Source organism: Crinia signifera, chromosome 1, assembly GCF_055691185.1.
Source record: "Crinia signifera chromosome 1, ASM5569118v1, whole genome shotgun sequence".
Taxonomy (NCBI): Eukaryota; Metazoa; Chordata; class Amphibia; order Anura; family Myobatrachidae; genus Crinia; species Crinia signifera.
This window is the reverse complement of record NC_139217.1, coordinates 304,847,599-304,863,031: the sequence shown is the minus strand read 5'-3', so window position 1 is coordinate 304,863,031 and position 15,433 is coordinate 304,847,599. Positions and strand designations below refer to the sequence as shown.

General features: G+C 42.7%; 1 protein-coding gene across 2 annotated transcripts in view; it reads right to left on the bottom strand.

Moving 5' to 3' along the window:
* The window catches only part of GDA (guanine deaminase), a 48,349-nt gene that overhangs the window by 6,416 nt on the left and 26,500 nt on the right, over window positions 1-15,433 (bottom strand). For both annotated transcript variants that reach the window (XM_083186094.1, XM_083186095.1), the window contains 4 exons: window positions 8,874-8,981; window positions 7,351-7,448; window positions 5,813-5,880; window positions 4,305-4,547 (listed from right to left, as the gene is read on the bottom strand). In XM_083186094.1, coding sequence (XP_083042220.1) covers window positions 4,305-4,547; window positions 5,813-5,880; window positions 7,351-7,448; window positions 8,874-8,981 — 517 coding nt within the window. The remainder of the gene's footprint in view (window positions 1-4,304; window positions 4,548-5,812; window positions 5,881-7,350; window positions 7,449-8,873; window positions 8,982-15,433) is intronic.

The window sequence follows — 15,433 nt, the reverse complement described above, 5'->3', positions numbered from 1 at the left end:
CAGTAGTGACACACCGTGACGGAAGTCGGGGCCAGAGCACGCCGGAAGGGATGCCAGCCACGGAGGACGGGGGAGGAGACGCATGGGGTAAGTGTATTTATTGTGTGCTGTGTTTCCACTTGCTGTATCCTGACGAAGGGGGCAAGACCTCCGAAATGTAGAAATAAATGTTTCACTGAGCAACAACGTTTGGAGTCCCTGAGTGCCGCCGCCAACAAGGAGGGTATAGTAGTGGAGCTTCCACCACGGAGGGCACCAGGGCAAGACACCCCAAGTAAGGGGCAACAGAGTGCCGGGAGAGAGAGTGTATACATATATATATAGATATATATATATATGATACATTTATATATATATATGATACATTTGATAGGATTGTATATTTGAAGTTTGTATTTGTTTGATCCGGCTGATTTCAAGGAGGTTACATTCAAACATCCGCAGCCCAGCTCCGCCCCCCTTTCTCCGCTCATCGCATACATATTATCGCATATGCTCTAACCTATGTGATAATTATGGCAAAGGATAGCTCTTGCGTTAAGAGCGGTCCTTTGCGTTGAGAGTCATGGGTCCCACCAGGACCCGGCAGCTCTCCCCTCCCATTCTCTTCCCGGTGTAGGGAGGAGGAGAGCCCGGCGCAGCAGCAGCAGAGCCGGGCTCTCCTCCTCCCTACACACGGAAGAGGATCATAGTGCAGGGAGGAGGAGGTCACAGGTCCGGGCAGCACAGCTCTTTGCTGCCCGAACACAGGTGAGGGGGGTTCGGTGCGGGGCGGTGGTGGGTCGGTGCGGGGCGGTGGTGGGTCGCGTTAGAAGCCCAAAGGCGATGCCCCCCATCACGATAACCCAGCGGGAGATGCTTAGATCATCCCAAAATGCAGTAAAAACCCAGATAACGGGGTTTTTTTCCGCATTTTAGTTTAGAGAATCTCCCCTTTGACTGGAAAATAGTTATGGAAAACTGATTGAATAACAAGGGTTTAAACAGGGGCTGATTGGCCTACCGGGAAACCAGTCATCAAAAGGGGACCGGCCCAAAAGTCATCAAAAGGGGGCCGGCCGCGCTCCCCCCTGGGCTGCCTGGGCCTTAGCACTTTGCCTGCTTCCAAAATGGCCGCATGAGGGCTGCTGCGCATGCGCGCACAGCACCTCCCAGGCTCCCAGTTCCCGTTCCCCCTCCACTCGGCCAGCAGCAGGTGAGCCGACCGACCCCCGACCCCCCACCTCCGGCGAGCATTATGGCATATCATGGCACCCCGGCGTACATACCGTCGCCGCCGCCACCACGCCCTCCCCCCCCCCACCCCGGGTGTACATGCCGCTGCTGCCACACCCCCCCCCCCTCCCCCAGGATTCGGGACCCAGTCCGCCCCTGGGTTTAAATACACCTGGCTGTTAATCTAAATAAAATGCATGTAATCTAAACACACATAAAGGTGTCAATATTTTTATCCTATTTGATATGTATGTATGTATGGATGTATGTGTGACACCATTTATCAGATGATTATACGGAGAGGTTACCATTGAGCTTCTTTGACAGCTGACTAATACCCCTTTTACACCAAAATCCCTGGTCAGACCTTGGTCTTTGAACACGGGAGTTTCCAGAATTGGACCCAGCTTCCTACCCCATTTACACAGCACTGTGACCCAGGTCAGACCCAGGTTTGTGCCGTTTACACTGAACCTGGATCAGCCATGCTTTTCTCTATGGATGACATTAAAAATGTCCATTTTAGGACTGATAAACTGCCATCCAAAATTCCTTCAATGATTTAAAATTAAAAGACATGACTAGTTAGTATTGAAAAATGTTGGTTGGTTTACATAAAATATTTTTCAAAAAGTTTTATTCAGTGCTCAAGCCCACACAGTGGTATAAAAGTGCAACATCACCCATGTACTCCACCCCCCCCCCCCCCAAAAAAATAACATAGATGATACTGCATCCAATTATGATTTCTGTGTGCACTGCCCGTATCCTTCTTGGCTGCTGTCTTTTGACATCGCAGCACACTGTGGAAAGGCGTCCAGCACTTCTGGTATCCTTTCAGCACTACCCGGATGTCCCAACCTGGGTTGGGACCATTTACACCGCCCACGACCCAGGTCCAACCAGTGTTCAACCCTGGTCAGGACCTGGGTAGGAGACCAGTGTTACTGGACCTGGGTTGGCCCCTTTTACACCAACGCTGACCTGGGTCCGATCTGGGTTTTGCCTTGGTGTAAAAGGGGTATAAACTGCCTTCAGCTGGGATTCTCATTTATCACTCTTTCACAGGAGCTTACTTCAGATAACCTGCTTTGGAGCTTTGTTATCTATAGGATATGAAGCGGTTCATTATCACTATCAATGTATTAAAAATCAGCTAGTTGGAAGTTGTATTTAATTCTATCCCTGAATCAATTGAGCATCACTTAAATTATGATAAAGATCATGACAACCTGCATACTCCTTAGAAATGCTAGTCCAGTTTTCTGTAATTCCTTTGTGTGTGTGTACATATATATATATATATATATATATATATATTTTTTTTTTTTTTACTTTAATATATAGGGGAATTCAATCTGTGCCGATTTTTCTGACAGTCGGAAGAATCAGCACTTTTCGTGGATTTTCAAATTTACATTCAACCTATTTAATACTATTGCCGATTTTCAGCTGTGGAAATATTGTCACAGTCAAAAAACATGTGGATCAGCAAATTACTCTACGTTCTGCAGGTTTTAGTAAAAATGCGGCTTTTTTATACTATTTTCTGCCAACGCAGATTCAACTTTAAACAAAATGTAATCTGTATCAGCGGAAAAGCCTTCCGAAAATGGCCACATTAAATAGGGATGTCTGGATATTTCAGCTAGCTAAAAATCTGGACAGAATTGAATACCCCCATAGTTTATGCATTCAGCATCCCAGCGGATAAGATGTCGGCAGTCACAATACCAATGTTGGCACAGCCCGACTACCACCAGGAGACACCAGAATGCCAACATCGAAGTGGATGCCAGTGTGTTGAATCTCGACTGCAGACATCCCGAATGCAATTGTGCAGGGAGGGGGGACTTAGGGTTAGGCTGCAGGGAGGGACGGTTATTTTTAGGAAATTTGAAGGGGATAGGGTTACGTAGTGGGCTGGTGGAGTTTATGAGAATTACAATTAGGCATTACTGGGAAGAGAAAGAGTCACGCTGTTGGATCAGAGAGGAGCTGCAGTCTCAGCAATAGGAGGTAAGCAGGGGCTGTGCTGAAGAAATGCTAGCGGGGAGGGGGGAGACATGAACAGGGGTTGGACGAGCTGGAGAGACAGAAATGGTGTGTGGTGGGGGGTGGGGGGAGATCTGGAGATGACGTGTGTGACACAAAAAAAGTTTTAATCATGGTGCTGGGAGACACAATAAGATGTGCTGGACACTTCATGATAGGACTGATACATTGAGACACAGGGATGAGGCCAAGAGACACACGGTATGGAGGTGAGTAAGGAGAGATACAGGGGATGGGATTTATATATATATATATATATATATATATATATATGAAACACAGGAAGGCAGCATTAGAGACTTTGTAGTGTACAACAAGTAACAGAGCAAGTGCATTAGATATATACCCACAGAGTGCGGTATTATTGCACATTGTGTAAAATTTTATAATGTCAAATTAAACCACTAGGTTCCAATATGTGTGTGTATATCTAGCCCTGATACTGGCCAGTGCCTCCCCAGCCATTGACCTCACAGCATGTCACTGCTGGACAGTTGAAGGGATTGTATGCTTTTGTAAGAGAGAAGTTAGTGAAAACAAGCTACGCTGATAACGTTGTACAAAATGGGAAAACTGAATGTCCTTAGGATAGCCCTTGTTTTGTAGCAGAGTCCAGGAGTCCCCAAAGTCGAACTGAACCTCGCAACTCATGGAGCTACAAGGCAAAGTCCAGTGAAACAACACAAAATTGGGTTCACATGCAGGAAGAAAAAACATTTTACACAGTTTACATGGAATCAGATCTGAATCACGTCTGAATCACGTATTTTCAGCATGTTTAAAAGTATATTTAATTGAATAGCCTTTCCCCATGCCATGGGAACTTTTGGCGGCTATTAGTCGTGGGGTAATTAATTGAATACCTGCCAAAGTCCCAGCTTCTAACTGGCTTTTTCTAGCACAGTCTATTAAATGAATGTGTGAAGATGACTGTTGGGAACTTTCTTTCTAAATGAGTTAATAAATCTATTCATATGTCACTTATATTGAACTTTTTCATTTATGACAGCTTTGCTTTGCTCAGTTTTACTGACCTTCACTTCCTCCAAGAGTTGCAAGCCGAAATGCCTCCTTATAACCCAATACATGATACTCAGCATCCATTTCCACTGTGCCATTAGAAGGACGGCTTTCTTTCTTTAGTACAATTTTCCCCGCTTCTTTGGTGTCTACTTTATTGCTCTCATATTTGCTTTTTTCCATGAAAATAATTTTTGAAGTTTCTATAGCTTTCCGGATAGAGTCAAGTAAGGATATGGAATATCCACCAGCAATATCTTTTAACAAAAAAAGCAGTTTATTTTTTAAATCCAATCAATAAAATTTGAATTGTACAGATAGCCATAAGAGCTAACTTAAGGTGCCCATACACATCACAATTATTGTATACAATATTGTATACAATATCGCGGTTTTGCAATGAGATGAGATGAGATCTAGTACAAAAACTAGGTGCTGCACATACTTTTTGTACTAGATCTCATCTCATCGCAAAACCGAGATGAGATGAGATGCGATATTGTATAGCATATACTGTATACAATAATTGTAACGTATATGGGCACCTTTAGAGGGATAAAGCAACAAATGCCGTGTTATAGTTAATTAACTGTTCTTTTCACATTTCATGAATGGTATTGTAAAGCTACTGTACTTTGGAGAGATTATTAAATCTCACACAGTTAGGAGTAGCTTTACTAAAGCTTCTAAGACAAGTGGCAACCTATCAATGTGTATCATTTTCTAGGATACATTAGAGAAATCATAGCTAAAATCTAACTGATTGATACAGGCAACATCAGTACTTTTTTTTTTAGTAGCCTCAGTAAATCTACATTTAAGATGTGTAAACATGGTGTGATTTGCACCATAGATTTTGACTATATAGTCAAAATCGCATACCACATAGTGCAAATTGCACCGTGCTATGCAGAACCCGATCCTGATTCGAATCAATTGTAGAATTAGACTGTGCAGCACAGTCTATTTCTACTATCTCGGAACAATGGCTATGCTGCTCAATGCATCATGCCCCCCCCACCCAATGCCGTCCCTCCCTCCCTAACCAGTGAATCGATATCGGCAGATGCCAAATCTTACCATGTATACACAACGTTAGTCTTATGAGAGAGAGATAAAGTTCCAACCAAACTGAACTCAAAAGGGAGAATACAGTGTGATTCAGGGTCACTTTCTATTCGATTTGGACTATATAGAATCACACTGTGTGTACACAGCATTACACTAACATTTTAGGCTTAACACTAAGGCTTAGTACATATGGAGAAGCACAGACAGGAGGCACTGCTTGCCTCTTTGGTGGGCGTGGGAGGGCTGTTTTGTGGCCAAATTACATGGATTTGTGTGATTTAGCCCCACCCCCTCAATACGGCACTGGAAGTTTCCTGAATAATCTTCTGATCCTGCCTGCTTCACTAGGAAATGCGCGGCGTGAGGCAGATGTGGCAACTCTGGTGAAAAAATCAGGAGTCTGCATGAGTTGCGGGAAAATAGGCAAGCACGTGCAATATACATTACTTACCAGTCCCAAGACCCAATTTAACATTGTGCTTTAATACATTTCGGACATCAAGGTAACCACTGCACAATCTGCAAGTAAATAACAGAATGGATATATGAGACTAGCATTAGGTCTGAAAGTGTTTGTTATCATCATTTTCTACTTTGTTCTAATCCACAGGCTGCTTCCCGACAGGTTGGAGGCAACGGCTCTTACAGTTAGGGGTACATTTACAAAAGCTTCTAAAAATGAAAAGAGGTGATGTTGCTGATAGCAACCAATCAGGTTCTGTTTATAATTTCGCTATTGCATCCTCGAAAAAGATAGACAGAATCTTATTGGTTGCTATGAGCAACATCCATCTTTTCATTTTAGAAGCTTTAGTAAATGTAGCCCTTAGTGTAGAGTCTAACATGCTTTACACTGACTGTGAAGTGCCATCAGCTCTTTGCAGCACCCTCTGAGCACATGATGCCATGCTGAGGGGGCTGTGCTGCCAGCTGCTGGGACAGAGGCAGAACTCTGGGAGGCAAAGGAGTCATCTGCCACCGGGCTCCTGCTCCCAAGGGGGCACCTCTCCTCCCCCTGCAAGTATAAATCAGTTATTTAAAAGCCAACAATGCTTCTGTGGCTGAGTTTTGAGAGATATATGTGTTATCTATCTATATCTCTTAACAGAAATATATATTTTATATAAGGCTTAATTGGGTTGTGTTGTGTATGCATGTGTGTGTGTGTGTGTGTGTGTGTGTGTTTGTGGGGGGGGGGGGGGCACCAACATATATCTTGCCTCCGGGCAACTGGAAGGAACTTACGCTGGGAAGAACTGCATTACTCTGAGCTTTCTCAGGATGCACTGGGGCCCTGTATAGGCTGCAGCGTGCATGTTTGGAGCATCCAAATTGGTGCTGTAGCAGTGATGATGGCTGATGGATTCCATTTTCCAAGACTTTCCTCTCTTTTGAATTTTGAATCCAAAGGTTGTGTTCAATCCTGGCAAATATTTCCAATATTCAGAAATATTGTACAGGACCTATTCAATCTTGCACATTTTCGTCCGGTACTCGCTGCTGCAGATTCAGCTCTTTGAAAAGCTGAATCTGCATTTCCAAGGAAAAAGACGTGGATTCACTGGAGAAAAAGAAGGACATTGAATAGATCGAATGTGAATTCGATCTATTGTATGCGAAAACGGCAGATATTTCTGAGGATCGGAAATATCTGTCGGGATTGACTACCCCCAAAATCTTTAACACACAATACTTCTATTATCATAGTTCAAACTCACCCATATTTAATTTCATTAATTAACACAATAGGTGCAGAATTTAGCTTTAGGTCTTTTCAAGAGTAATATTATAGAATAAATAAATGTAATTAACATATATATATATATATATATATATATATATATATATATATATATATATATAATTATATTGCAGTAACTATTAATGCCATTACAGGATTAAAAGAAACAAGAAAAATAATATGACGATACAGTATATATTATTCATGTGTTTTAGCATGCATTTTAATTATAAAATATATTAACTTACGAAATGTTTGAATTAGGGCAATGGGATATTGCAGCTCCCTTTTCTTTAAACACATGTAGTTCTTCATCTGTGAGATAACAGCCATGTGCCATTACTGTCTAAATTGTAAAATATACTCAAATTTAGAAAAGTACACATCTAAATGATTGCTGTGTTTTGATTTTGAAAAACCACCCTTAAGTGTTTTGGTATCAGTTTGGTTTTGGATCTTAGTTTCTTTTAAAACTGATAAAAAAAATCAATTACGACTTCAAAAATTATGTAACTTTGACCTGTTTTTTGTTACTACAATATTATGAACATTAATAACATACATTTCCAGTCAATTTTGCCTACCTCTCTATACAAGCTCCTGTGTGAAATGCCACATGAAATCATGAGGGAGGGATTTATATGCAACCTAAATCCCCAGATTGTTTTTTTCTAAACCTGAGTTCTGAACAGGAGGGAAGATCCAACTCAGTAATTGTCCCAATAGGATGCTAAAAATTCACATCAGGTCCCCAAAGTTTGACATTTTCGTTTTTTACCAAAACAAAAATGCTCATCTCTACTCAGATTTACCAACAATGAATCATATCATACCAACAATATCAATCCATACATTTAAGCACTAGCCACTGTGGTTTTCAGAGAAGAGCCTTCACGGACATTGTGCTACTCTATGCCAAAAAGATGCCTCTTCCCACATTTTTCCCCTTAGGTATTTCAGTCACTTTGCTAAGCTAGATAAATGATGAGGAAGGTGTTTCACCACAGGTGACTTCTATCAAGAGAGAATGCCAGGAGCAGATCATTTTGTACACTGAAAGAAATCATGTTGGAAGGCCTGCTTTTGGATAGTGAAAGTTAAGCTGGGTACACACTGACTGATATGCTGTTTGATAGGGTGGATCGGAGGGACATGTCACCTATCACACAGGGTCAGATGTACAAAGCCTTGAAAAGTGCTAAAATGGAGAGTGGTAAACCACCAACCAATCAGCTCCTAACTTTCATTTTTTCAAACACAGCCTGTAGCACTCCCGCTGTTGCGTGTACAGTAAGCTGGACAGAAAACAAAATGTCAGACCAATTGACATCACCTTTATGCCACCCCGTAGATATATATAGATATATATATATATTTTTTGGTCGCAAAGTGGGTCCCGACCACCTCAGCATGGGGTCACGACTCTATGTTGCTGACCATCAGGCAAATGTGTCTGTAGAGGGGGGACAAGGTATAACTCATTAAGTAAACACCCACTGCTTCCCTCATCCATCCCTGTCACCCTTTTCCAACCCCACCATTACCCACTGCCTCCCTGTCACAATAGTGGTCACTTCACTTCACAGACCACACATGTGGTGGCCATTCAGTAGTAACTTGCTGGGGTCCTGTAATAATTTTATTGTCTGGTGGGGTCCCAGAGCAACATAGTTTGAGCAACCCTGCTCTAGTCTATATCCAGCTATAGATATTGTCGCACAGTAACAACCAATAACTAAATTCCTGTAAAAAGAAAAATATCCAACCTTACTTTATTTGTCAGAAGCTTATTTTTGTTGTACACTTCAGTATAGTTTTTGTATTCAGGAAATAATCTTAACACCTCTTCAATTTCTGCAGGAGACTCGCTGATGTGGCTCTAAAATTAAATGTAAAAATGCAGCCATTAATAAAAATAAATTCTGTGTAAGTAACAGATGTTATCACCTTCATTTTAAAAATACCTTTTATACACCCGGTTATTTGTTTGTATGCGTGGCGTAGCTGCAATCTTATCAATTAGCTTTAACAATTAACATGCATCTTTGCCCGCACCACCTTCACACAACTTGTGCAACACCGTACACAACTCTTGTGCTGCATATTTACTCTGTCTTAAGTGAACACAGGCCCAAAGCATCTCACCACCAACCCCTTACTGGCCTCACTCATATTTTTTTAGTTATTGCTCAGCTCGACGGATCAAGATAAACCAAAGTGCACCTTAATTAGGACTTTCCACAACAAATGAATGCAGTTTTTAAAAAACAAAACACTAGTTTTTGCACCAACTTGTTCTTACAATACTAGTATAGATTACATGTACAGCTATTGCATTGGAGATGGGGAAACATCTAACAAATGTTGCTACATTTGCAATCATTCATAATAAAATGCAAACCCGCCAATCCATCACTGTTACTACTGCTGTGAACAACATAATTATATAAGTGATCTATTATTAAACCAGATACATATAGGGGAATTCAATTAAGCACTTCAATTACTCATCTTTCTATAGAGTGTCTTCTCGAGCATCCCTTTATAAACTTTTCTATGGATAGTAAGTGCTAATCAGGAATTAGTGGCTCATAGTATAGGTTTGCTGCTTGCAGAAATATCATGGATCCTCCTTTCCCTAAAATTAGCAAAGATATACAACTTGTAATCTTGTTTGAAGCAAATGCTTCGAAAGCTAGTCTGCTACCTTGTGATTGCCTCTGTTTTTGTGCATGTGTCAGAGAGAAAGAGATGTAATTTCACTCGCTACCAACAGATGGCGGTGTTTCAGAGACACACAATCAAACACTAGACATATACAGTATATAGATGGTAATATTCTACCGCATCACCTATAACAATCAAAAGTGTATGGATTGCAAAAGGTAGACACAGATAAGAAGTATGAAGGTTCTTCAGAGAACACAATTGTAAATAACTATTATCAAATAGTACAATGTAATACCTTTATATAAAGATAGCTGTGTATGTGTGTGTAGGCAAAAATCCTCGTAAAAAGGTTAAAATTGATAATAAAAGTCTTTATGGCCCTTGATCATTCAAGACAAGCAAAAATCCACAATGTCACAAGTCCCAAACTTGCGTAAACATTGTCTGGGTTGAAGAATGGACTATCAAGTACAACTGCAGACTTCAGTATTGTAGTGTCCTCCTACTCTCTAACCCCATTCCATTGATCCTGAAAATGACCCCACTTTGCTAACATGGGTTTAGTTATGAAGGGGGAAAATAAATGTCTGACAAATGATATCAGCATGGCTATCATTGACCATGCCCCCACATCAACACATATCTGGTCCTTGACTTAGCACTGCAGTACATGTATTACCTGGATTATGTTTCCAATATTTAACTTAGGGTGCATCTCATACTGGATGTTTGCATAATGGTGACATACAGCATGTTTAAAGTCTTGCCATGATTTTAATCTTAGAACTGCAGTTCTTGCAGCATAAGAAGATTGCCAAATGTGTCTTGCAGCCCTAGATGTAGCAGTTTGTGCAGCCTTAATCAACTGACATGTTTGTTTTACAGATACAGAGTTCATGTCCCTTGAGTCTACATGTCAAGCATTGTCGACTGACTGGTTTGTGCAGCTGGGGACTCCATGACCTCAGTTGCTGCATGACTAGCAGCATCAGCAGCTTGGCAAGCTACCCTTGCATTGAGTGGCTCTCTCTATTGAGTGGCTGCTTGTTGAGCTGCCAAGGCTAATGGTGCCCATACACCGTTCGATATGTACTAAGTGCGTTTTGGATTAGATCACATTGCATCTAGTTCAAATCATACGCTACAACAGCATGCAATTTGAACTAGATGCAGTAATGCCTGCACGTACTTTTTTGGCTTGTGATATGAGCTACACGTGATACGTTTTGAACTCAAAAGTTTAAAACGCATCAGAGAATCGAACCGTGTGTGGGCACCATTAGATGTAAACTAAAACCGTGAACACCCGGTGCGATTTGTCCTGGCAAATTTGACTAGATAGTCAAAATTGCATAGAAGGTTAGCAAAAATCTCACCGTGTGTACACTGACGGCGACAGCAATTCCCAGCGCTGAGTGAGAGGTGCGCCATCTGTATATGTAATTTTTCAAACCCAGCCTGACAGTTAGGAGCAGATTGGCTGGCTGTTTATTGCTCCATTTATTCACTTTTTGAAGCTTGATATTGTACATCTGGCCCTTAGTGCACTAAGCCAACAGCTTTCTTTTGTTTACACTCCTTTAGTTTTAATGTGGTGTACAAAAGGTGGAAAAAATGGAACTAAGAAGTCATACTCATTACACCTGAATAACAATGCAAATGAGGAGCAAGTGGCATATTCTCCGACTGTTTGGAATGAGACAGACTTAAATTACAGAAATCAGTACAGTTTCCAAAATCACTACAGAACAGAAAGCATTGCTAAGCAGAACTCGCTGCAGGCCAACAGTGAAGAACAAGGCTAGCAGGGCTGCCATCAGGGGGGACTGACTGGACGGGAGTCTGGGGCTAGACAAATTTGGTGGAGCTACAAGTACAGAATTCTAGCTGTGCATAAAGAACAAACAAATCATTTTTCCCTCTTATCTGCCCTTAGTACATGGACCCGTTAATCATTTTTCAGAGAACTGGAAAGTTGGAGGACCTAGGATTGCAGTGAGGTGTAGCGACACCCAAGTGTCCTGTGGCAACATCCCTGGAAACATGTCACAGCAGCGATTAGTAACATATAGGGTACTTGTGTAATATCTGGGCGCCCGATTTTTTCATTGTATTGCATCGCATCGCATGCAATATAGTGGCATACAATTCATACAATGCATTTTTTCATTGTAAAGACCCGATTTTTAATTGTATAGTCACCCATGGGTGATTTCATTCCCCCACTATCCAACTACGCCCGAAGCATGGCGAGGGGACGCAGAATACATGTAGAGTAATCCGCGTCACTTAGCGGGGCTCGCTGCGCTCGCCACGCTTCGGGGGCGGTGGCTCGCTGCGCTCGCCACACTATACAAAGTCAACTCCATGCGTAGTTGGATAGTGGGGGTATGAAATCACCCATGGGTGACTGTACAATTAAAAATCGGGTCTTTACAATGAAAAGTCGCATCGCATGCCTTAAGTCAGGGGTGGGGAACCTTTTTTCTACCAAGGGCCATTTGGAAAATTTGAAAACCCTTCGGGGGCCATATAAAAATTATCAATTATCGGCATATACGCGGGGGCATTATACACAGGGCAGCGGCATATACATGTGGGCATTATACACAGGGCAGCGGCATAAACATGTGGGCATTATACACACTGGCAGCGGCATATACATGTGGGCATTATACACAAGGGCAGCGGCATATATATGTGGGCATTATACATACTGGCAGCGGCATATACATGTGGGCATTATACACAGGGCACTGGCATATACATGTGGGCATAATACACAAGGGCAGCGGCATATACATGTGGGCATTATACACACTGGCAGCGGCATATACATGTGGGCATTATACACAGGGCACCGGCATATACATGTGGTCATAATACACAAGGGCAGCGGCATATACATGTGGGCATTATACACACTGGCAGCGGCATATACATGTGGGCATTATACACAGGGCACAGGCATATACGTGTGGGCATAATACACAAGGGCAGCAGCATATACGTGTGGGCATAATACACAAGGGCAGCGGCATATACGTGTGGGCATAATACACAAGGGCAGCGGCATATACATGTGGGCATTATACATAGGGCAGCGGCATATACATGTGGGCATTATACACACGGGCAGCGGCATATACATGTGGGCATTATACACAGGGCTGCGGCATATACATGTGGGCATAATACACAAGGGCAGCGGCATATACATGTGGGCATTATACACAGGGCAGCGGCATATACGTGTGGACATTATACACAGGGCAGCGGCATATACATGTGGGCATTATACACACAGGCAGCGGCATATACATGTGGGCATTATACACAGGGCAGCGGCATATACATGTGGGCATTATACACAGTGCAGCGGCATATACATGTGGGCATTATACACACTGACAGCGGCATATACATGTGGGCATTATACACACACACGGGCAGCGACATATACATGTGGGCAGAGACACCATAAAAAGTAACAGTGTGGAGGAAGGGGGGGTGTCACCCCCAAACAGGTTAATGTGATTATATCTGATTATGAGAATCAGATATAATCACATTAACCTGTTTGGGGGTGAATCCAGGGGTAAATGACAACCCCTGGATGTGTCAGTCACTGGGGAAGGGAGGGTGAGAGAAGCAGCATTGGCAGGTGCGTCTTCTGCACATCTCCCCCGCCACCCGCCCGGCTATATTACCGATTAATCAGCTGCCCGCCCGCCTATATAACTTATGTATCAGCCGCCCACCCGCCTATATTACTGATGTATTATCATCCGCCCTCCCTCCTATATTACATACCAGGCGCCGGGGATGGCTGCTACTGCTGCCGCCGGGGAGATGTGTAGAAGACGCGCCCGCCAATCACAGTGGCTGTGGAGTGGCGGGCGCGTCTTATGCACATCTCCCCGGTGGCAGCAGCAGCCATCCCCGGCGGCTGGTATGAAATATAGGCGGCCGGGCGGATGATACTTCTGTAACATAGGCGGGCGGGCGGCTGTAATATAGGCAGGCGGGCGGGCCAGACATACTGGGTGCGGGGGCCGTATCCGGCCCGCGGGCCGGAGGTTCCCCACCCCTGCCTTAAGTAGTGGCATGCGATGAAAAACTATAAACATATAGTTAAGAAAACAAATTCACTTTAGGGCCCTTGCCTCCCCTTGTGACAACCTTCCCCACTAGCAACCACGACCTGTGCATACCAGGACTTCCAGAGAACCTTCTGCAGGTAGCTTTGATTATGCTGTGTCTAGAATAAAACAGCTGTCAACACTGTTAATTTTTAAATGGACAGCAAGTGGTAGAACATGCAGGAGGAGGAACGAGTAAAGTGCACAACAGCAACTTGACATTCCATCCAGGCTGCAAGGTTTAACTCTAACAATAACACAATAAATCTGGATGCTTTAATGGAACGTTGGATAATCTCATTAAATAGCTATCATGTATTCTGTTCATATTTATATAGAGCCTGACTCAGGCCAGTATGCATGACTGCGAAGTAATTGCAAGCTTCGTGTAGCCTAGGAATGACTTGAAAAACAGCATATCCTAGCTGATGTCACAAACACTCCAGTCCCCTAACAGGCTTTGTCACGCATGCACATTGTGGCCTATATGCATGCAAAGTTCATCGATAATTGGCCATCATGCGCATTCGCAGCCGTGCAAGAAGGTCTGAAACGGGCCAAGGTCTGAAACGGGTCAAGGTCTGAATCGGGCAAGAAGGTCTGAATCGGGCCAATAGAGGCAGAAATATTTTTGCTTCCTGCATAGAGAAGGGACAAACACCACTCTCATAGCAGGACACAAACAGCTCCACTGTTACTAGAGCTGTTTGTGTCCTGCTATGAGAGTGGTGTTTGTACTCTCTCTGTGCAGGAAGCAAAAATATTTCTCTTGTGAAAACAAGGAAAAGACCCTACAGATTTAGAAGCCTACAGGCCAATTTCATTAATACCATCTGAGGCTAAAATTTTGGCAAAGATCTTGGTGGCGAGGCTGACCAAACACATAGAAAAAATTATACACTCTAATCAGACCGGGTTTATGCCCGCTAAATCAACCTCCATAAATATTAGAAAGGTCTTTAGACATCTACAGCTTCCACAAAATAAAGTAAATAATGCAGCAATAATGTCACTAGATGACATTAAGGCATTTGATGCGGTGGAATGGCCATATTTATGGTTGGTAATGAGGGCTTTTGACTTTGGCCCAAAGTATATCAAATGGATACAATTGTTTTATACTAATTCCATGGGCAAGATTTCTGTTGGACTTCCTCTGCCTTCCCCCTCTTAAGAGGAACAAGGCAAGGCTGTCCCATGTCGCCAAGTTTGTTTTCCCTGCCCATTGAGCCCCTGGCGTGTATGTTAAGGTCTCATCCTGAGATCATTGGGTTTAAAATAGGACAAGTTAATGATACGCTTGCTTTATATGCAGATGATTTAATTATTTTTCTCTTCGATTATATGAAATCTGCTCCAAGGATATTGAATATAATAGAGGCATTTGGTAGTTTTTCTGGTTTTGGCATAAATATAAATAAACCAAGTATCCTCTCAGTAAAGGCAACCTCCGTGTCATCCTCTTCAATGGTAAGATGAGTTGAGTCATTTAAATATCTTGGGATTTGGATCTCATGAG